The 23,137-nt window shown below is 43.9% G+C and overlaps 1 protein-coding gene and 1 long non-coding RNA gene across 4 annotated transcripts in view; one reads left to right on the top strand and one right to left on the bottom strand.

Moving 5' to 3' along the window:
* LOC147026271 (uncharacterized) overlaps positions 1-4,616 on the top strand; it is a 29,173-nt gene extending 24,557 nt beyond the window's left edge. The window contains exons 2-4 of the long non-coding RNA XR_015058268.1: positions 611-680; positions 3,653-3,755; positions 3,846-4,616. This is a non-coding gene — a long non-coding RNA (uncharacterized LOC147026271). The remainder of the gene's footprint in view (positions 1-610; positions 681-3,652; positions 3,756-3,845) is intronic.
* The window catches only part of LOC147026272 (uncharacterized), a 69,016-nt gene that overhangs the window by 22,423 nt on the left and 23,456 nt on the right, over positions 1-23,137 (bottom strand). For all 3 annotated transcript variants that reach the window (XM_085881527.1, XM_085881528.1, XM_085881529.1), the window contains exons 9-14: positions 16,761-16,934; positions 6,666-6,762; positions 5,949-6,040; positions 3,431-3,485; positions 785-845; positions 165-243 (exon numbers count right to left, since the gene is read on the bottom strand). In XM_085881527.1, the coding sequence (XP_085737653.1) occupies positions 165-243; positions 785-845; positions 3,431-3,485; positions 5,949-6,040; positions 6,666-6,762; positions 16,761-16,934 (558 nt within the window). The remainder of the gene's footprint in view (positions 1-164; positions 244-784; positions 846-3,430; positions 3,486-5,948; positions 6,041-6,665; positions 6,763-16,760; positions 16,935-23,137) is intronic.

The following is a 23,137-nucleotide window of genomic DNA, read 5'->3' on the forward strand; positions in this document are numbered from 1 at the left end:
CTCCACTTTTCTGAGGGGTAGTGAGATCTGGGCATCGTCCTTATTGAAGGTCACTCGGGGACCAATTTATTGGATTTGAGCCTTTCTTGTCTGGTACTTACTGGTTGTTTGTGCATGTGGTTCTCCTACATTCTGATCAACGTGGATTTGGTTTGTACACAAACCTGCAGTAATCCTTGTCCATCGTCAGGTTCCACATCTCCAGACAATTTTCGCTTCCTTTCTCCCTCGATACCATCATTGCTGAAAAAAAAAGAAAAAGACTGATCAATGAATTTCCTCAGTGCGTTGGTCATATCACGACATCACGGTTGAGCGAATTTTATGGTTAACTTTAGCATGCAAAATCGATTCAACATAAATAACGACCAAGTGTGAACTTGTTTCATCAAATACGTAGTTTATATGGAGAGAACACCTGTGATAGAGTGAGTGAGGATGGATTTGAACCAGATACACGACACTTTGCTGACATTGATTTCTACTAAACACCACGTCGTACCGTGCTTGAGATGTGAGGTCATTCAGAAACGTGTCTTGTTCAAATCTTCATAAGAGGCCAAATGAACAATAGATTTTAACAACAAAATTGTAAATGTTTGTTTACCAGTATGGAATATGAGGTGCACCTGGCGTTTCGAGCACCAGCCCTTCATCTAGCACCTTCTTTTTTCATTGCGGTAAGTACAACCTTTTAATTTGTAAAATTAGTTGTTGATCTTGTCTGCTGGACATAGACCGATACGAGCATTCACATGTTACACTGAACAATGGAACCACTTACCAGTGGGGCGATGCTGACAATTCGTTTTCCCCATTTGTAGTAGTATCAGTTGGTGAGTCATCTGGCAATTGGTTGGTGGGGGGGGGGGGGGAGAGGAGATGGAAACATGTTCAGAGTCTGGTGACATACCACATCTATTTGAACATAATGAAATGATTCTAAAGGAGCTGGAGGTAGTAAGAGATGTAAGAGTAGGGTAAGCAGACAAGTACAGTGCCAGGTAGCTATAGCTGAAGCAAACAGGGTTTTAAGTTGTATTTGCAAGCGGATAAATTATAAATCAAATGAGGTAGTGTTAACGCTGTACACTAATTTAGTGAGGCCTTATCTACAATATTGTGTCGAGTTTTGGTCGCAACATCTGAAAAAGACACCACTGCCCTAGAGAGGGTTCGGCGTAGAGCAACTAGATTGGTTCCGGGCCGAGCTCGACTCAGCTAAGAAGAGTCGCTGAAGGAGGCAGGACTCTATATATTAGAAAGGATGTGATTGCGAAAGGATCTGATAGAGATGTTTAATATAATGAAGGGTTTGGACAAAATAAGTGCAGATTAATTTTTCAACAGAATGGACACTGACAACAAAGGGCCTTGGCGAAAATAAATAAATAAATAAATAAATAATTGGAGAGTTCAGATGGTGGTAAGGCAGGGGTCTTTCACTCAGAGAATGATAAATGCAGAGAATGGTCTCCCTGTAAAGGTGGTGACAGCAGATCGTTTTGCAATCGAGTTAGATTGCTATCTGGAAGTAGTGGATACTTAAATATTAGCATGATTGTGCAGGCCGTATGGGCCTATTGGCTGCCTGCGTTCAAGTTGCTTGTAAATCCTTGTGAAGGCCATTTTATTGGGCTGATACAAATTTTCACAGTTCAATTTTGTTTTTCTGTCCAGGCCATGAGGGCAACTAAAACAGCTTTCTAGAAAGACCGAAAATTGTGAGCATGAGGTTTCTACACAAAATTGAGGCTCAGGGAAGACGAAGATGATGGAGGAAAGAAGGGGTATCCTGATAGGGGGACAGATGAGAGCAGGCGAGCATGGGGCATGAGTGACCATGAGACCGTGAGGAGTGAAATGGTCTTTGGGCTTCTCCAATTGATAGGATGACAGCAATATGCTGCCACCTTGAAGTACTGGAGGAAGGAAGGACACACTTCCAGAGATGGTAGAAAAGAGAAAGTATGCTCTCTTTCTCTCTCTCAACCTTAAACTACTCTGCAGCCCTGTCAGGATGCAAACAGTGTGCAGGAATGTATGGGAGATCGAAGAAAACCTAAAGGTTTTTGATGTGGCTTGTGCCATGACATTATGGGAAGTAATGCTAAGTATTCAAAACTTTCATGTCCACCATTCTGGAGTAACATGTGAGATGCAGGGTGGATTGGTCCACAAGGGGGTGCAATACTCCATTGTCCAGGGTGACCACCAAAAAACACGGTGCCAACCTGACCTCGAATAACTTCCTCCAAGCTAATATCCCCTTACTTTTTGCAGGTGGGAAAAGTGGAGTTCGTGTATCGTCAGCAGATTTAGATTTGGTCAAATAACCCCATTTCTTTCAACATGTTGTGGACAACTAAAGAATAATTGTTTTCAGTCAAAATCTACCTGAGAATGAAATCCTTCAAGGAGACTCAAACTGAGTTCAAGGTTAGATGCTTCAGGACAACATCTACCAAGGAAGGATACAATTCGTAGATGATCTCAAAACAGCAATATAACTGACAAAATCCATTCAATCACTGCAGCCAAATGTGTCAGAGAAAGTAATAAACAATTTTTCCCGTCAAACATAAGTGTGCCTGCAGTGTATAGCCCGACTACTGGAGCACGTGCTCTAACCTGAATCACATCGATGATTTTTTAAAGATATATATCTGAAACTTTCCCTTGTGCTCATACATCATGTGAAGAAAATGTGCACCAAAGAACATGTCATGAAAAAAAAAGTTTATGAAATTGCATTGTTAAGTTTTTATTTATTTATTTTGTTCAAATAACTTGCAAGTGATTAACAGTTTGCCACCTGGAAAAATGACTTTGCATGGTGTCGAATGATCAGCCAGCAACTACCTTAAGAGGGCAGGTTGTAAATGTCTTGGAGATGAGAGTAACGATTACGAGATCAAGAGACCAAACCTCTTCCATTCGTTGACTTGTCCTCATCATGTCACCGTCACGTTGTCAGGAAAGACCCAGCAGGCTTAGGAATCACTTTCAAGAAAGGAGTAATCTGCCTGCCCTGCCAGGTCGGATCTACCTTGTGTTGTGTCCATACTTTATGATTGACAAGTCCCTCAAGGCCATTTAAGATATATGATGTACACGAAAATACCCTCTGTGAAAAGGTGTGTGTGTGTGTGTGTGTGTGTGTGTGTGTGTGTGTGTGTGTGTGTGTGTGTGTGTGTGTGTGTGTGTGTGTGTGTGTGTGTGTGTGTGTGTGTGTGTGATTTCCTGACTAATGAGAGCATGGAAAAGTGAAACCATTTGAGGACAAGGCAAACATAATTCCTTTGGCCCATGAGTATGATGATGTATTCAACAATAATTACAATGAAAGATGACTTGATCATTAATAATTATATTAATAATTATAGGCCAAGAGACCTTTCTCCCCACACCGACTCCCCCCCCCCCTTACTTGCTGCATAGTGTGCATTGCCATCTTCATAATGCATCAGGTCTTCCTTGTTTGTCTGAAAGAAAGAATGGGAATATTCTTCTAAAAACAAGACTAAAGTCTTCTGTTTGTGTGTGCGTGAATTCCACATATTTATCCAGGCTACGCGCTAAGCTTAAAGCCTAACGGACCTGCAGCAGTTGGTCACGCGTGTCACTTTGTATAACTTGACACCCATTCCAGATAAAGCAGGAGATTGCCATCTGCTGCCGGGCAGCGATCGGAACACGAGCGCTCAATCCGCCCCCGGCAAAGAAGTGCTGCCCATGGCCTAACTCTCAGGAAGGTAAATGCTTTCTTGCTGCCGGGAGTAGTTAGTTATAATTGCATTGCAATTGTTTGGTTAGAGGGATTAAAGGGAAATTTTGCTTTCCAGGTTGAGATCAGTCGAATGAATCAAATTCCACAATCATACCAAATGCACACACATACCATCAGAGTGTGACAACAATCATGCAAGTACAGACATTTTACTGTTAACGGTGCTATAACATCGCTATTGGTTGTAATTTTGATGGTAATAACCACAGAAATAATGTTACACTTGCAGTTCCCATGAAACTGAAAAGGAACTTTGTCATGAAATCTTTCGCAGTAATTTTATACCTGGAATGTATTTAGAGTGTGCCGCCGCAATCTCCAGCCCAATGTGTATCCTATTTTTTTTTTTTTTCAAACGAAGCGTAATGATGCAATTGCCGAAACATCTCTGGTTACCAGCAATGTGACAGTGACAAGGCGCGGCACTTGGTCGTGGGACCATCTACCTATTATGTATGCGAAATATGCAGAATTTTCACTTTCAATTACCACTCCTTTAAAATAAATAACAAAATACTCATCTCTTCCAAACCTCCTTTCTCTTACCGACCCTTCCCTTTCCTGAACTTTGTCCCCATCTGTTTTTATAACTTCTCATTTAAAGCTTGCAACTCTTTTGTAAACATTACAAGTACGCATGGCCTCAATGATGGTACCATCGGGTGATGACTTCCCTTTATTAAACATGTACAGCCGCATTAAAGTCAACATGATTTCCACAACCTTTGGTGACAGTATACGTTTGCACTTTACCTGCAGAGTAAATGCAATAAAAACTAGAAGGGCACTCGGTGGAGCACATACCTCCGCCACGCAATGTCTGATCGACGAGAACATATCAGGCCCAATACATTTTTGAAATGTCATTTCTCTGTGGTTTTTGGCCCGATCTCTCAAGGGTGAAGAATTACTTTAAAAATTAAATAATTCTCGTATCCAGATCTGGATTCGGATCTTCACCAAAATTGAGTTCATTTGTCATGGTCACCCACTCAACCTGTCCACCAAGTTTCATCCGAATCCGTGCACAACTTTTTGAGATATCGTGCTATATATTAGTTTAGCCCCATCTCTCAGTGGTGAAGAATCACTTAAAAAATTCTACTACGTAGTCAGATCCGGATCAGGATCTTCACCAAGATCTAATCAGTTCTTCCTTGTCACACACCCAACCTGTCCACCAAATTTTGTCTGAATCCGTCCACAACTTTCCATTCATAACGTTTGAGATATCCTGCTCACAGACGGACAGACAAACAGACAGGGGTGACGACGTAACCTCAGTCCACCTTTGGTGACCGAAGTAAGAATGACCCTTTTTAAGAGATTTACTTCTGTTAAGCAAAATGATCCAAGCAACATGGGTGGTTACAAAATGCTGGTAATTTCACTTGAGAATAAAATTGTTGCTTCATAGTGCTATTTTGAGCTTATCCAAAACTGCCAAGGCTGGCAATACTAAAGTACGGTATTTCAATGTACAATTAATTTGTTTTAACACCATGTTTGGATATTAACGTATCATCAAAACGGTAGGAGATCATGTGCTGGTAACCTCGGAAAAAAAAAAAGTCAAATTAATCCACCCCCTCCCCCGTAAACCCGCTCCTTCCTTCCCTCCCTGCTATACCAACCCATTGACTTTCCTCACCGACTGCGTCTGCCTACATCGTGTACCTCTGCCGATTTGTCAACCACCTGCCGTCTCTGTCATTCAGTGATTATAATGAGACTTGACCTTGGTATTCAAACAAGGTTTTCAGAACTACTCCCTCGTGCTCACAGTTTGTTCCACCAGGCCATGATGAGCGATTCCAAATGAATGGTTGTTTGGCTGCAGTTGCAGGGTCACTCAAATCACATGTGCTCAAATTGAGTGCCCTCCACGGGGAAAGTTAATCCTTCATCATTTTGTTAGTGTCAACGCCAATCTTTATTTATTATTCTCGTGCCTTTTTATCATTAAATAAAGAGCTTTCATTACCGCTGATGCTGGGTGGTCTGAAAACCAACACGCTGAAAAGTAAATTGCATAAACCGTGCGCTATTGAATTTCACAAATTAAATAACCTACGCACACACCCACTTGATCAAAAAAAACCAAGAACGTCGCCAATAACTGTGATCACGCGTGAGGGCCAAATGCCCATGGACTTGCCGGCGAGTGCTGGGAATGTGGAGAGGTTGTTCCGTTTGTGGGAGTGCTGGTCTGGTTCTTGTCCATTTTCACCGCTCCTTCGTCAACCTTGTCTGTGCATGCATGCAAATCGACAAACATCGAAAACTTTCACAAAGTACCCTCCCAGAAACAAAAGCTTTGTTGCAATAGCTCTAATTACTAGCATTCCAATTTTAATTTTGAAAAATGTCATCAATGAAAGTGCATTCATCAGCAGCAGGCGTGTGTGGGGGTGGGGCGGATGAGGTGAGAACGGCAGTTGCTGCTTGCTGAGAATAAAAAAAATTCATGTTTTTGTGTTCAGTTATTAAAGTTGTTCAAAGAGTTTCGGTCAATTGTCATGGATTTGATCAAAAGGCACAATCAGGGTCATGTTAAAAGTCTCTCGACTTGGGAATGTTTGATGAACTCGATTCTAACGATCCTTTCCCGTTTCAACTCTGACCAAATACGCTCGCCATGTGGCACTAAGAGGAGCTAAGCTGCTTCTGCCTAAGGCTGAGCTTATGTGGGTTAGCTTTTATCCAGATCTCCAAATCTTCTCCGTGGTTCATTTGCTTATTGTTATTAATGCATTGTGATGTTGTTTCGGGTAGAAAAGGTCACAAAGAGCCAGAGGGCATAATGGTTGGTGATAAGTGACCGTTGATAATGAATCGACAGAAAGCAAGACCTTAGGTTTGAGTGGAAACACACCGGCCTTGATGGCAGGATCTCCGTTTAGTCGTGGTACCCTGGTTTCTGGTGATGAGGGGCTGTCGTAGGTGGCAGAGGATGAGGCCAGGCTTATAACCTGTTTGATAACAAAGACGGCAGGTATAAAATGTCATGCTTTAGCCACACAACGTTGAACATACAGCATTGAATCACCTTTTCAGTATGTATTGCATTCAATGACCGAGGTTTATGAACAGGTTTGCAGTAAATAACACGAGGACAGCTTTGGAGTCGCAAATATAACCTCCAAACGACTACCGACTACTGCTGTGGCAAGGCCGACTACTGTTGTGCAGGTTTTTATACAATTGTGTTACTTTAACCTTGTTAACACCTTAAATGGATCTTAACATGGTTCAGCAAGTTATACCACCAGCAGAGGAAAAAAGAAAAAAACAGTTCGCAAAACAAGTGCGAGGAAGGAGTATCCAACAACAGAGAAAGCTCGTGATAGTCGGGTTAGTCCTGTTTTTCTTTTTTCTCGGTAAAGTGGTTAAACCGGAGTGTGTAGTGCTTATTTGACCTCCTGTAGTTAAGTGCACTGCCTGGGATTGTGTTGAAATTCTGGACAAGTCCAAATAGTTCTAAAACAATAATCACAACCTTAAATTACGAAGCTGCAATGTAATGATATAATTTGACTCGTTTGCGCACAATGAGCTGAGTTGGCCCGTTTTGACATTCCAGTCTGGGCACTCATTTCGAGACGTTTTTAACCACACTCAGCGGTGCCATGGTTATGGCTGTAATTCTCAACCTATTTACCATAGTGGGCCGCACTTGCATCTCTCGACGTGGTACGTGGGCCACACCCAAACAACATACCTCCCGTGTATTCATTTAAGAAATGTTTCGTACCTGTTATCTGACAATAATGCAATAAATCAATATTCTGTAAAACCTCTAACCCTCGAAATAACCAATTTCAAGACACAATATGAAGGAGTTTTGATGTGTGGGGCCACTTGTACCCAAGGCATGTGACTTATTAGAGCATGTTCATTGGTTCCTAAACAATTTCTGGTTCAGATTCAGAAAGAAAAAAAAACAAACTCTTGGGATCTTTACCTTTTTGTTTTTTGTAAATATGATGTCACTTGAGCCGCAGCAGTGTACCGATTTGGCCACGGGTTGATAACCACTGGGATAGAGCGTCCGCTCTGAGCCTGGGAGGTCAGCTGTTCAATCACCGGACAAGTCATACCAAAGACTTTTTAAATGGCACTTGCTGCTTCCTTGATGCTTAGCATTTAAAAACATAGACTACTTATTTTTCTTTAACGACCACAATTATTCCCACGTTCTTGTGAGGTTGGCTTGAGGAAGCTTTGTCCAAGGCTCTCACGAACCAGCTGGCCAGCCCTAATGTTTGACCGAGGTTAGGGTAAGAATTTGGAATTTGTTCAGGGTGTTGGGGGATAGCTCGCCTACTCGTCACGAAGGACACTGTTGGACTTTGACATCCACCAACTCATGCTGGCAGACGGAACGCCCAGTTTAACATCCATCCGAGGGACGGCACACACATGATACATTGATGAATCACCCTGCCTGTGAAATACCGGGATGACGGTTTATAGCTGGGTCAGAATTCACATCCAACAACCAACTGGACAGCAACCAACCGCAGGTTTTAGACATATGGATTTACAGGGAACAAGCAGGTTTTTGAATCCTCATCAAAATATCACCTTTTATACAACAAATCAGCTTCTGAGGGGAAAAAAAAAAAAAAGCAAGAGTATAAATTGCATTTAGACCGACCAATTAATGATCATGGAAAAAGTGTTCGACGCTGGAAAAGAATGCTGTCAGACAGGTTTTGCACAACCTATCAGCTCGAGCTATAGCTTATTAAGCGGTCTACATTGGTGAAATGGTGACCTTGAAACCACTTGAGTTGTGGTGACGAAGCATTGAAAAAGGTAGCACATTTCCCAATTTTTTTTTTTTTTTTTTTTAAGATTTTCACAAACATTATTCACTTGCTTGCCAAGGAGTGCTTCAACAGCTAAATTGGGGAAAAGGACAATAAATGTCTAAGCCACCTACATGATTCACACATTCTTCTTCTCCTCCTCTTCCCTTTAGAAGGGGTGAGTTAGGTAAGATGGCACCAAGCCTCTGCCCTGCCTTGACCACGATACTCCTCCAACTCCCTCTGTCCTCAGCCAACTCTCCACTCTCCAACTACCCTGACCTTATGGATATCCCTCCTCACACAATCATCTTATCTCAACCGTGGTCTCCCTCTTTTCGTCCGACATAGTTCCCTCAACCTATCTGCTTGCTTTGCCATTCTCTCTTCCCCCATCCACACCAAGTGTCCAACCCATCTCAGCCAGCATTTTACCAATCTCCCTGTCAAACTCATCTGCACACCAATCACCTCCCTCAGTTCATCCATCTATCCTTCTATCCACCCTCTTCGCTCCCACAATCGTCCTGACCCAGTTGTTCTCGCAAACCTGCAGCCTCCGTTGTTGTCTCTCCGTCAGTGGCACCATCTCCAGACCGTACAAGTCGGCCGGCGTTACACATCAGAACCTTCCCTTTCAATTTTCTTGATATCTTTCTGTCTGCCATTACTCCCTTCACCCTCCCGCATATCTTGGCACCCACCTCAATCCTCCTCCGCACCTCTGCCTTGGACATACCATCCCCGGTCACTGTTCCTCCCACACACACTAAACCTACTTCCTTGTCTGATATTTATTTATTTTCTCTGCTGCCTGACCCACATCATCTCAGTCTTCTCAATACTGATCTTCAAGCCATGCTTCTCAAATGCCTCATTCCATTCCTACAGTACTTCCTCAATCTCCCACGCACTCTCCACCACAACAGCTAGATCGTCTGCATCCATCATCCTCTCCATACTACGACACCTCAAGCTCACCTTACTGCTTACCAGCTCCAACACCATGATAAACATGAGTGGGCTGAGAGTGCTTCCTTGCCTCAAACCAATGTTCACGCTGAACTGCTCAGACATCCCAGTACCAAGCAAAATTCTACCCTTCATTCCCTTGTACATCCCTTCTACCAACCTGACTTCTGCTTCCGGCACTCCCATCCTTCTTAAAATCGCCATCACCATCTATCTCTATCTCTCTATCTCTCTATCTCTCTATCTCTCTATCTCTCTATCTCTCTATCTCTCTCTCTCAGGACAATTTTGTAGGCCTTCTCCAGGTCCACAAATCCCAATGCCATCTCACCTTGCACCTCCAACCTCCTCTCCACCAGCTGTTTCAGCATGAAAATCCCATGCATCATCCCCCGTGCCCTTTATAAACCCCTGCTGCTCTTCTCCAGTCTCAATCTCCACACTCTTCCTTATCCTCAGGTCCAGAATCCTCTCCAGCATTATCACGATATGACTTAAGAGCGTAATGCCCCTGTAGTTCCCCGGATCTTGAACATCTCCTTCCCCTTCAATATTGGCACAATTAGCCCCGTCCTCCAATCCTCCGGAATTGAATCCTCTCTCTTACATGAATTAAACAGCCTCTTCGTCCAACTGACTCCGACTTCTGCTGCAATTATAATCTCTGCACCCACCTCATCATTGCCTGGCACTCTTCCCTTCGTCCTTTTCAATGCCGTCCACACTTCCTTCTCTGTGTGATCTCCCCCAACTCCCCTTTCCCCTCTGCATAACATGGTAGTTACAGTTTGCCTTTGTTTTCTTCCCGATTCAACATCCCTTTGAAATATCCTTCCCACACCGTCCATCCTGCCCCCCCTCCCCCGGTCACTAGCTTCCCACCACCATCCTTAATCACCCCTCCCCCACTTCATGTCCTGACCATCCTCATCCATGTGTCACGAGCCAATTTATGTCTCATCTTCCTTTCACCATCTTCCAACTTGTTGTCCACAACCTCTTCCATATTATTCCTCGCCTTGCTGCTTTCTTCTTCTGCCCATACAGGTGCAGCAACCATTCATCCGGCTGTCTCCCCATTCACATTTATATTGTTTTAATTACTCCATGCGCACAAAGTGCAAAGCAGGCTTAAGCAATTGGTTCACTCTCTGACTGTCTGTCTGCAGACATTGGTCTTTGATCGAGGAACTACTTGATTTCAGTTTAATGATATAATTGGTCTTTGATCGGAGATGCTTCGAGAGTTTACAAGACCCTTCCCATGTCATTTTTCTGAAGACTGCTACATGGGGTAAAGTGTTCTATGAACTCTCTCGTTTCAGATGAAGCACTGCTCTTCCCTATGGGTTGGTACCCGAGCATCACATCCTTCTCTCCAGGATTATGTGGGACCTCAACCTCGAAACATTATGGGAATCTCCCACGATTAGGCCGAAAACAAGGTCTGTTGCTTTCACGTCACAGACACTTTGGTAGCCTCTGTCATTTTAACCACTTATTCTCTGGTCTCGCTCCCTCTCTCTCTCAGCCCTCCGACCCTCCTCAAGAAGTCCAGGATGCCCACGCTCTTCCAATAAACCCTCTTTGTTAAATTTCCAAAATCCAGGCAGACTGCACACCTCGAGCCTTGTTCCTCACTTCTCCCATCCATGGAACAGCCTTTCAAAAGCTGTTCCACCCCACTCTTCCGTCCATGTCTTCCAGTAGGCCTCGCACAGTCGATCTCATGTCATATCATTCCCCATCCTCACAATGCTTGTAACCCCAATAACCCTACATAACCTAGCCCCTCTTACATGAAGGTTGCTGTTTCCTCCCTTCTATTTTCCTGTTTGATCATTGCATTGCTTATCTTGTTCAACTGTTGCTGCACTGTCACGTTTGTTGCCTTTTTACCTCCTGTCACTTCACACGAATGCAGAAGGAACTTTGACGCAAGAAGCCATGGACCAACCCCAGTATCATCACTCGGGACCAACCCCAGTATCATCACCCATCCACACAAGTCAATATCTCCATACCACCCTATGTCCAATGCATCGAGGTACCTGTATAAATCCCATTTAAAATTATCCACCCCGACACTGCCACGAGCTCTCCGGGGAGACCATTCCATGCATTAACCACTTACCGACTGAAAGACCTCTGCCTCAACACTGTCCTAACTTTCATCTTCTTTACCCTCAAGCTCTGACCCCTGGTCGTAACACTGTCCACTCTGTTGAAAAAAAAACTCCCCTGCACCTATCTTGTCCACACCCTTCATCATCTTAAATATCTCAATCAGATTCCATCGCAACCTCCTCCTTTCCAGTGTATAAAGTCCTGTCTCTTTCAAACGTTCCTCATAGCTTAGTCCCGTGAGGATGTGTTCTCAAAAAAAAAAAAAACACAATCTTCGAGACCTCAATGCTGTTCATCAAGAAAATGACGCCAATGTCTCTGTACTTCTGCATTTGCATGTCAAAAGCAGCAGCACTGTTAAAATACAAATTATTAAAGCCAAACTTTAGTTAATCTTCCTTTGTGAATCGCTTGGCTCTCCACTTTTAAATGTCCGTTTTCCGTTCATAGTGGAGATCTTCCGACATCTCGAGGACACCTCGAGGTACATCAAAGGAAACGGTGCTTTGCTCGTGAATTTTATGATGGCCATGTCCAATTCCTGATAGGAGGATGAATATATCAAACTCGATATCATGTTAAATAGATGTATCCCCCCTCCTCCAATGAAGAAAAGCTGGTATTATAATCATAATGTATTGTATACAATCATACATAACCATCAAGAGTGAAAGTTAACTTGTTAAAGCCTCAGTGCTCATCTTCATTCTTTTATACCCATCTTTTCTCTCCTGTGAAACCGTCCTCCTGAGCCCGTTGGCTGAAGCTATTCCCAACAGGATCACATGTCTGCTCAATGCCATCTCTTGGTCTCTCGCATTTGCACTACTCATCACCTGCTGAGACCGTCCTCACCAGGGGCGGATCCGGGGGGGGGGGATGTCTCACCCAGCGCGTGCCCCCCGAAACCCCTCCCCTCCCATCAAAAGCAATCTTTTTAACCTCCGCCATCGAAGATGGACGGAGGTTACTGTTTTCACCCCTGTCTGTTGGATTCACTATATATATATATATATATATATATATATATATATATATATATATATATATATATATATATATATATATATATATATATATATATATGAGATATCCCTTATTGTCGGGTTTTCCGGGTGTGTGTGTGTGTGTGTATGTGTGTGTGTGTGTCTGCAACGCGAGGCTCCACAGCACGAACCAGCGAACCGATTTCGATGAAACTTTGCCAAGAGGTGGAATATATACTGGGAATGTGCGCGTTTGAATTTCGTTGCCTAGCAACCACCCGTTGCTGTGTCGCGGCCGAAAAACCGTGTACAGTATTTTCAATACTTGTCCTTCAGTTTTGAATGTAGAGAAGCGAGACTTCAGAATTAAACACTTCGAGATATTTAGAAAATTTTACTCGAGCCGATTTTTGATTGAGGTTTTATTTTTCAAATGGTAGTCCTTCAAAAATCGGGTGTCTATTTACCGTCATTTAAGGTGTGTATACAGTGTTTGTAAGGAACTACACCGTCGTTCCACCTTCGATCCAAACGTTATTGACCAAAGTGAAAAGGATCCAAAATAAATGGAATCACCGGCATTTCTGTCTTTGTGGATTTCTAATAATATGTTTATTTATTTACCGAAAACGATTCCACGATCCACACACCACCTTCAATTATTTACAAAAAACAATTCCACGACCCACACACCACCTTCAATTATTTACAGAAAACAATTCCATGACCCACACACCACCTTCAATTATTTATTTACCGAAAACGATTCCCCACCCACACACCACCTTCAATTATTTATTTATTTACTGAAAACGGTTCGACGACCCACACACCACCTCCAATTATTTATTTGTTTACCGAAAACGATTCCCCACCCACACCCCACCTCCAATTATTTATTTGTTTACTGAAAATGATTCCACGACCCACACCCCACCTCCAATTATTTATTTGTTTACTGAAAATGATTCCACTACCCACACAGCACCTTCAATTATTTATTTATTTACCGAAAACGATTCCACGACCCACACACCACCTCCAATTATTTATTAATTAAAGTGGGAGTGGCATAGGAAAGTGGGCGTGGCTTATTAAAAATATTGTGTGGCTCAGGAGGTGTGGTCAAACAAGAGCATTGAGAGAAGTTTATCGGGTTTTCCGTGTGTGTGTGTGTGTGTGTGTGTGTGTGTGTGTGTGTGTGTGTGTGTGTGTGTGTGTGTGTGTGTGTGTGTGTGTGTGTGTGTGTGTGTGTGTGTGTGTGTGTGTGTGTGTGTGTGTGTGTGTGTGTCTGCAATGCGAGGCTCCACAGCACAAACCAGCAAACGGATTATTTTTCAAATGGTAGTCCTTCAAAAATAGGGTGTCTATTTACCGTCATTTTTTATGAGGAGTGCCAGTTGGCAAAATACAGAATAGGAAAAATCTTGCCAGGCAGAGGAACAATTGTATGTGAACCAATACGTCTTGGCAATGAATCTTCGTCGGTGGATCGGTCAGAATGAAAAGCATCGTATCCAGCGCTTCGATCCTAGCGAATCCCTCGTCGCCTCCCGGCTTGTTTGTTTCTTTGTGAACGGTATTATGGAAAAACTCCTGGACGGATTTCGACGAAACTTGGTGGGGGGATTAGGTATGGTCCAAGGATCATGCCATTAGATTTTGGACTTGGTCCAAAGTCTAATATGGCCGCGATGACGGCCATTTTGAAAAAATGTTTGAATTTTAGTTTTTGCATTTCTACATGTTTTAAGTGATTTCCAACCAAAAATAAATAAATTTGTTAGAGAAAAAAAAAATTGCAACTTTTTTTTTTTTTAATTCGATTTTATTTTTTTTGGCATTTTTACATGCGCGTCGATCTAGTTTAGTTTATTCAATCATGGTTCAGTTGAGTCTGATCCGTTTTGACCTGCAATGAATAGGATATCAGGTTCACTTAAGTGACCCAGCAGTATTGGCGGCGGAGGTTTTGCACTCAACCGAGTGCTCCCCCTCGAGTTTTTCCATCTGTATCAATAAGTATATAACCAGAGATGTCGTCTCAGAATGTGGGATCACCCGATTTTCTTCAGACCACAGCTGATGTTGACCGCAGCGTTCAACAAGGAACTTCTTCTTCTGGCATGTGGCAGCTATCCTTTTGTTGGGGCATGACTATGCCACTGATGCTGTGCCCCAAGCACACTAGTATTCATTTCACTAACCTTGGAAGGATTACCGGCTGAGTCAACCCCGCCTGGTGTTACTTCAGTGGAAAACGGGGCTCAAACTCAGGACCCTAAGATGCCAAGCCAGCCACCCGAACCACTAAGCAAACACCAGGGCTTAACACGGAACCGATTTGTACGATTTAACTTGTTCCCATGGTGGATACTTCATTAACCAATTACCGGAATCATTTGTCATCGGAGATGCTTCTTTTCTCCCAACCATTCATGAAGACGTGGAACGGTATCCCAAGGATCAAATAATCCAGAGTTCCTATCATTCTGTTTGAATTCAGCACTCGATCTGTTTTCTCAAGACCCAAGAACATGCTTTTTGTTCGTGGGAAATTCTCCAAGGTATACAATAGGCATCAAATATGTTGGAGAAGAAAGTTTTTTTTGTTGTGAATTATTCACAGAAGTCAAATGTTCAGTTGATGGCAAAACCGTAATTCTGATCGAAGGTCACTTCCACGTCAGACCTTGTTCAATGCGTCAAACATTGATTTGTTTTGATCATGACGTCATTTGTTTGATTACATGCATTGTCTGCTTTTCATTCAGTTGGATTTTTATGATGAGACAAAAATTTAAAATAAATGTTGAGTTTTGAGCAAAAGTTTTGTCTTTGGAGTATTTCTTTTCAAGTGTATTAAAGCATTCTTTGTTTACATTTATAATCATCTTAAGAAGAAAAAAAATGGTGGGAATAGTCCCACAAAACAAACAAAAAAAATGTTCCCCTCGCTCTGCTCAGCGAAATTACATTTTTCGATGTAATGTAAATTTTTGCACCCCGAACCCTTCCCCTCCCCCCACCAACCTAAAATGATGGATCTGCACCTCCTCACTGTTCCACAATTTCCTCTCCTTATGTGCTGTGTTCCACGTTTGTTGTTGTTGGCCAATTGTTTCATCTTTGCCAGCATTTTGTCTGTTCATCATTCTGCTCTTACATTAGCTTCAATCACCTGATTCAAAAAGCTCGTTCCGCAAATTTCTTCAAAAAAGAGACGTGCGACCTGAGAGTGTTGCCTTCCCGTTTCCAGATCTAACTTTTATACTTTATAACATACGAGCAAGTTGCCCGTGCCCACACGCGATTCTAAACGTGGTATGAATGGAGAGCGCAAAATTGCAAATGGCATCTTCTGTCACCGAGCCAACCAGCTGGGAGCAACAATTTGCATTTATTGCCGCATCTGATGCAGTTTAAATGCTCCAATGGCAGCGAGGTGCTCCATTTGAAACTGTTTGTAGCTTTTTGATGCCTAGTGTCCATATTAAAAAAATTGGATTTGTGTCAAAGCCACTGAACAATTGCAAATTAATAGTTGATGACGTCATCAGCCAATAGAAGCAACCATTGAAACACCAATCAGAATTGCTCAGCCCTCAAATTCCATAAGGCTTTAGAATGATTTAATTCGTACAGGGCAATTAGATATACTGTACCTGAACCAAGAAAGAACCCAGAAAAAGTGATAATCTGATTTGGCCTCTCATTTTCCAATTATTTTTGTGACTTCTTTACCATACACAATCACAAATAAATGAGACATCCCACTTAACATACTTTATAATTTGTTAGCTGCATCACTATTTTTGGAATGCCATCAATGCTCGGCCAGTTCAATTTGAATTCACAGGAGATTGAACCTGAGACTGATACCCCCAACAGTAAGTGTACCATGTCCATTATTTACCCTGTCATCACATCCAGGAAATGCAATCCTCAGGTCCAAAGATGGCATGGCAGAGAACCGTACATGAACAAAAGAAAGCACTACAATGAACAATTTGACACCGTGAAACACGATCCTCAAATGCCAAACTCATTGCCTTGAAATCCGCAGCTTACCCCAATGACTTGTGGAGTGAGTCTTGCTGCCTGCGGTTCCTTAGGAGAATCTGCAGACCAACCTCGTCTCTGTGCAAACTCCAGCAGCAAGGCGGCCTCGGCCTGGGAGGTCGACTCGGGACTCCGGGGAGAAACTGAGCCGGTCTCGTGCACGACTTTCGTCCCAACTATACTCTGTAGGGCAATGGGAAACAAACCTTTTGACTTGTTCAAAACAACAGAGAAACTTATGAGGAACGTGAATGCAAAATAGATGACAATGTACTCGAGGGAGGTGCGGACTCGGGCCGTTATGCTCGTCTTCAATGAGGTCATGGTTGTTTTGTCATTTGATGTACCCGAGGATGGGGGAGATGATGCCGAAGTTAGGGTGTATATTTATTAGTATAGCTGTGTGGGTAGCTGTTTTCTCATGAGATATGATAGAAATCTGATAAGAATATCACTCGATATCAAAACAATTATTTGTAAGAATGGGGTGCGTTTTTATGCTCTTCAACATCTTCCATTATATTTCGGTAATTTTCAACTCGTTCGCACTTTCAGGTCACCCTGTACATGTTACCTTTTTTTTAAACTATCACTTCTGTTTAAAAACAAAACAAAACTGTGCCTGGAATCATTCCAATTGCTTGTGGAATACCGAGCTCCACCACGGAATGCCTGATCCACGGGAACATATCGGACCCAATACATTTTTGAGATATCATGCTGTATATCGTTTTTTGGCCCTATCTCTCAATGGTGAAGAATCACTTGAAAAATTAAATCATTCTCATATCCAGATTGGATCTTCACCAAAATCAAAAAAAAAATTGTCTTCGTCACACACCCAACCTGTCCACCAAGTTTCATCCGAATCCGTCCACGACTTTGAGATATCGTGCTCAATACTAGCTTAGCCTTATCTCTCGATGGTGAAGGATCACTTAATTGAATCGATTCTTCCTTCTCACACACCCGACGTGCCCACCAAGTTTCGTCCGAATCCGTCCACAACTTTTTGAGATATCATACTACATATCATTTTTGTCCATATCTCTCAATGGTGAAGAATCACTTTAAAAATTCTAGTAGTCGGATCCGGATCTGGATCTTCACCAAAATCGAATCAGTTTGTCCTTGTCACACACCGAACCTGTCCACAATTTCATCCTGATCTGTCCACAACTTTTTGAGATATCCTGCACACAAACAGACAGAAAGGAGTGAAATCATAACCTCCTTCACCTTCGATGGTGGAGGTCATAATTGTGTTGAAATTTTAAAAATAGATGCCAATTAATTACATTTGGATAAAAACGTGCGTCAACTTTGGCTTCACCTATGTCTTAGGTGCGAGTAAATATAGTCCTGGGTTGTGTTGTGTTCGCAAGTGGCTTGCTATATCTTGCCAAGCCAGCCGTTCAGTATTAACCACTTTGCAAGCCGCTTGGCAAGCGATCAAAGGAGGTGCTTGGCAAGCGGAAAATGAGTCACTTGCTAATGGAACACACCCCTGTACTAATTTTCATTTTATCTTTTTCCTTGTGAGCTCAAAGTTGAACTTGTCTGAGCCAGTCACAACATGAAACTGTGCCATATTTGGTGATATTGTTACGAATCTGGCAGCCGTGTGCACACAACAGCCAGGTCCTATAGATCAGTTATATCGGTAAGTATGTGTTTCTAGTTCGAATCCATCTCCTGTGTCTAATGTGAATTAAGTGCATGTGCGCTGTGGGTTATTTTATCGATAGGATTTTTTACATCTTCACTTTCACACAACAACACTCTGCTTGCGGCATTCTTCGCGCGCGAGCCAGCAAGCGCACGCATGGGTGGAGTCTGACATAGGCATTGTGTCCCTCTTTGGCCAATCTGCAAGGAGCGGGCGTCTCACCCACCCCGTTTCGGATTAAACACCATTGCCATTACGCACGTGACCGGAGGTGAGGAGGTAGGCGGAGCCACAAACGCCTCCGATCGGGACTCCGCCCAGAAGGGTGGGAGCTTCCCCGCCTACCGTGGGCCTGTCCAATGGGAGACGGCCAGGGAATCGCGCAATGGGTGCGACCAATCAAGAGGCGAGTGGCCAGGAGAAGAGGCCCCTCCCTCCTTCAGAGAAAAAGAGTTTGGTTGTCGGGACGAGTGCGAGGAGATTGCGTCCTGTGTGCTCGAGTGAGTCTTCTGTCTGTCTGGTCTGCGGCTGACTGCACCCCACGCATCCGAGGCGTCTCGTCCGGCGCAGTACGACAAGCGATCGACCAACTCAACACGGGAGATCACCTCGTCTTGCCTCCTCTGGATTCGGCTGCCCTGGTCCGACCTTTGGCGACCGGAGCTCCGGGAAGGGGTGGATGACCAGCCGCGCGCTCGCGGCCAGGAAGCCAGCCGTCCTGACTCCCAGCCAAACTATCTTCCTTGGCTGGAGAGCCTAATAAAGACCCGGAGGGGTCCATCTCTTTTCTTTGGATGTGCGTGTCCGTGTGCTGGCTTGTCTTGTCAAGTAGAATTGTTAAGTGCTTGTGTTATTGTACATTGGAATATATTCGGTTGTAACTCTGCCCTGTGTCTCCCATCCCGATTCTTCTTCTTCTTCTTCTTCTTCTTCTTCTTCTTCTTCTTCTTCTTCTTCTTCTTCTTCTTCTTCTTCTTCTTCTTCTGCTTTCGGCTAGCTCCCGTTAAGGGTCGCCACAGCGGATCAACCGTCTCCATTTCGCTCTATCCTCCACATCATCCAGTGACACTCCAACCACCCGCATGTCCGCCCTCTCCGTATCCATGAACCTCTTCTTTGGCCTTCCTCTTCTCCTCCTCCCTGGCGACTCCATCCTCAACATCCTTCTCCCGATATACTCCGCTTCCCTCCTGTGCACATGTCCAAACCATCTCAATCTCACCTCTCTCACTTTGTCTCCAAACCGTCCTACCTGCGCTGTCCCTCTAATATACTCATTCCTTATCCTGTCCATCCTCGTCACTCCCAACCAGAATCGCAGCATCTTTAATTCTGCCACCTCAAGCTCCGCTTCCTGTCTTTTTGTTACTGCCACCGCCTCCAAACCATACAACATAGCTGGTCTCACTACCGTCTTATATACTTTCCCCTTCACTCTTGCAGCTACCCTTCTGTCACAAATCACTCCTGCAACTCTTCTCCACCCACTCCATCCTGCCTGCACTCTCTTTTTCACTTCTCTCCCACACTCTCCGTTACTTTGGACAGTTGATCCCAAGTATTTAAACCCATCCACCTTCCCCACCTCAACTCCTTGCAACCGCACCATACCACCACCCTCCCTCTCATTTATGCACATGTACTCCATCTTACTCCGACTGACTATCATTCCCCTTCTCTCCAGTGCGTACCTCCACCTCTCGAGGCTCGCCTCAGCCTGCTCCCTACTATCCCTACAGATCATGATGTCATCCGCGAACATCATAGTCCATGGAGACTCCAGTCTGATCTTGTCCGTCAACCTGTCCATCACCATTGCAAACAGGAAAGGGCTCAGTCGATCCTTGGTGCAATCCCACTTTTACCTTAAACCGGTCAGTCATTCCAACCGCACGCCTCACTGCTGTCACACTGTCCTCTTACATATCCTGCACGATCCTCACATACTTCTCCACCACTCCCGACTTCCTCATACAATGCCACAACTCCTCTCTTGGCACCCTATCATAAGCTTTCTCTAAATCCACAAACACACAATGTAACTCCTTCTGGCCTTCCCTATACTTCTCCATCAACATTCTCAAAGCAAACATCGCATCAGTGGTGCTCTTTCCTGGCATAAACCCATATTGCTGCTCACAGATCATCACCTCTCCTCTCAACCAAGCTTCCACTACTCTTTCCCACAACTTCATGGTGTGACTTAACAACTTTATCCCTCTGTCATTTCCACAGCTCTGCACATCACCCTTGTTCTTGAAAATTGGAACCAGTACACTTAATCTCCACTCCTCCGGCATCCTCTCGCTTTCCAAGACTTCATTAAACAATCTGGTTAACAACCCCACTGCCATCTCTCCTAAGCACTTCCATGCCTCCACTGGTATACCATCTGGGCCAACCGCCTTTCCACTTTTCATCTTCTTCAAAGCAGTCCTCACTTCATCCTTACTGATCCACCCCACTTCCTGATTCACTATCTCTCTCTCCTCTCTCTCCTCTCTCTCCTCTCTCTCCTCTCTCTCCTCTCTCTCCTCTCTCTCCTCTCTCTCCTCTCTCTCCTCTCTCTCCTCTCTCTCCCCTCTCTCCTGTCTCTCCTCTCTCTCTCTCTCTCCTCTCCTCTCTCTTCTCTCTCTCCTCTCTCTCCTCTCTCTCTCTCCTCTCTCTTCTCTCTCTCCTCTCTCTTCTCTCTCTTCTCTCTCTTCTCTCTCTCCTCTCTCTTTTTCTTCATTCATCAGCTCCTCAAAGTACTCCATCCACCTTCTCAACACACTCTCCTCGCTCGTCAGCACATTCCCATTTGCGTCCTTCATCACCCTAACCTGCAGCACATCCTTCCCAGCTCGGTCCCTCTGTCTTGCCAATCGGTATAAATCCTTTTCCCCTTCTTTTGTATCCAACTTCTCATACAGCTCATCATATGCCTTTTCCTTGGCCTTTGCCACCTCTCTTTGCCTGAGTACACTCCTTGTACTCCTGCCTACTTTCTTCATCTCTCTGACTATCCCACTTCCTTTTCGCCAACCCCTTCTTCCTTATACTTTCCTGTACTTCCTCGTTCCACCACCAAGTCTCCTTATCTTCCTTCCTCTGTCCAGATGTCACACCAAGTACCTTCCTAGCTATCTCCCTCACCACTTCTGCTGTGGTTGCCCAATCATCCCACCCATCTTTACCACCATCCAACACCTGTTTCGCAACACCACCATCCAACACCTGTTTAAATTCCACGCAACAGTCTTCCTCCTTCAGCTTCCACCATCTGGTCCTTGGTTCAGCCCTCACTCTCTTCCTCAACCTCACCTCCACAATCATCCTACAGACCACCAATCGATGCTGTCGAGCTACACTCTCCCCTGCCACCACCTTACAGTCTCTAATCTCTTTCAGGTTGCATCTCCTGCTTAAGATGTAATCCACCTGTGTGCACTTTCCTCCACTCCTGTATGTCACCCTGTGTTCCTCCTTCTTCTTGAAATACGTATTTACCACCCCATCCCAAATTATTCCCTATTGTAAATAAATATCCCTTTTTGTTGAATGTACCAGCTCGTTTCTGTGTTTCTTTCATTGGCTTAAGGCCCAGTCACACCTTGACGTTTTAGCCAGCTTATGCCGATTTTTGGCAAATTTGTGTAAAACGCTGGTACACGTCAAATACGTTATGGCTAAGTTTTGATAACATTGAGAGCACGCTGAAAAACACTACCATACCTCGTTGTACGCTGGCTTTAAACGTTGTACTTTTCGGTTGTCCTCAAATTTTCCATGTTTGAAATTTTAAGACTTATGCCAGCGTATGACTCACACGTTCCGCATAACGCTGGCCATAAGTTGTAGCCACGTTACGCGATCGTTGACACACGTTACTTGTAAGTTACTCATAAGTCGAAACACGTCGAGGTAATGTTTAGCGTACCCGAAACTTATTTCTAACCTATGAGTAACGTGTTGTAGGCACGTTACACGATCGTTGACACGTCGACACACGTTACTTGTAAGGTACTCATAAGTCGAAACACGTCAAGGTAATGGTTAGCGTCAATGTTCCAGACTCCCTGGGGTTTTTTTTTTCCTTCTTCCTCGGTATGACGTTGATGTCGACACTTCGATTTGTCGTGCGGTTATAATATAATTAATAGACTGCTACTCAAAGATTTAAAGCATAACCGCACTAGAATTCGAAGTGTCGACATCACCGTCATACCGAAGAAAAAAATAAAAATAAAAAACAAGGATTCTGGAACACTGACGCTAACCATTACCTTCAGTGTTTCGACTTATGAGCACCTTACAAGTAACTTTTGTTGACGTGTGCCAATGTTCGCATATCGTGCGTACTACTTATTCCCATCACATGCGTAACGTGTGAGGCATACGGCAAGTACGTCGTAAAATGTTTAACACGTTTATAATTACAAGACGTACTCCACTTAATACGACGTATGATATCGTACTTTAGCGTTCTATTCACGCATACCAAACTTACCCATACCGTATTCGACGTGCGCCAGCGTTTTAGACGCATTTTTCAGAGGTCGGCACATGCTGGCAAGATTGCCAAGGTGTGACTGCGATGTTGACACTTCCATTTCTGCGGCGGTTATGATTTGAATTGTTGTGCGGCAGCCTTTTAATAGGCTACGCCACGCGATCGTCGGCGATACGTGCAGCGCGCTCTGCATAAGTTAGACTATCGTTGGGCATAGGTTGGGAA

This window comes from Eptatretus burgeri, chromosome 5 (assembly GCF_056783735.1).
Source record: "Eptatretus burgeri isolate ZD-2024b chromosome 5, Ebu_testis_v1, whole genome shotgun sequence".
NCBI lineage: Eukaryota > Metazoa > Chordata > Myxini > Myxiniformes > Myxinidae > Eptatretus > Eptatretus burgeri.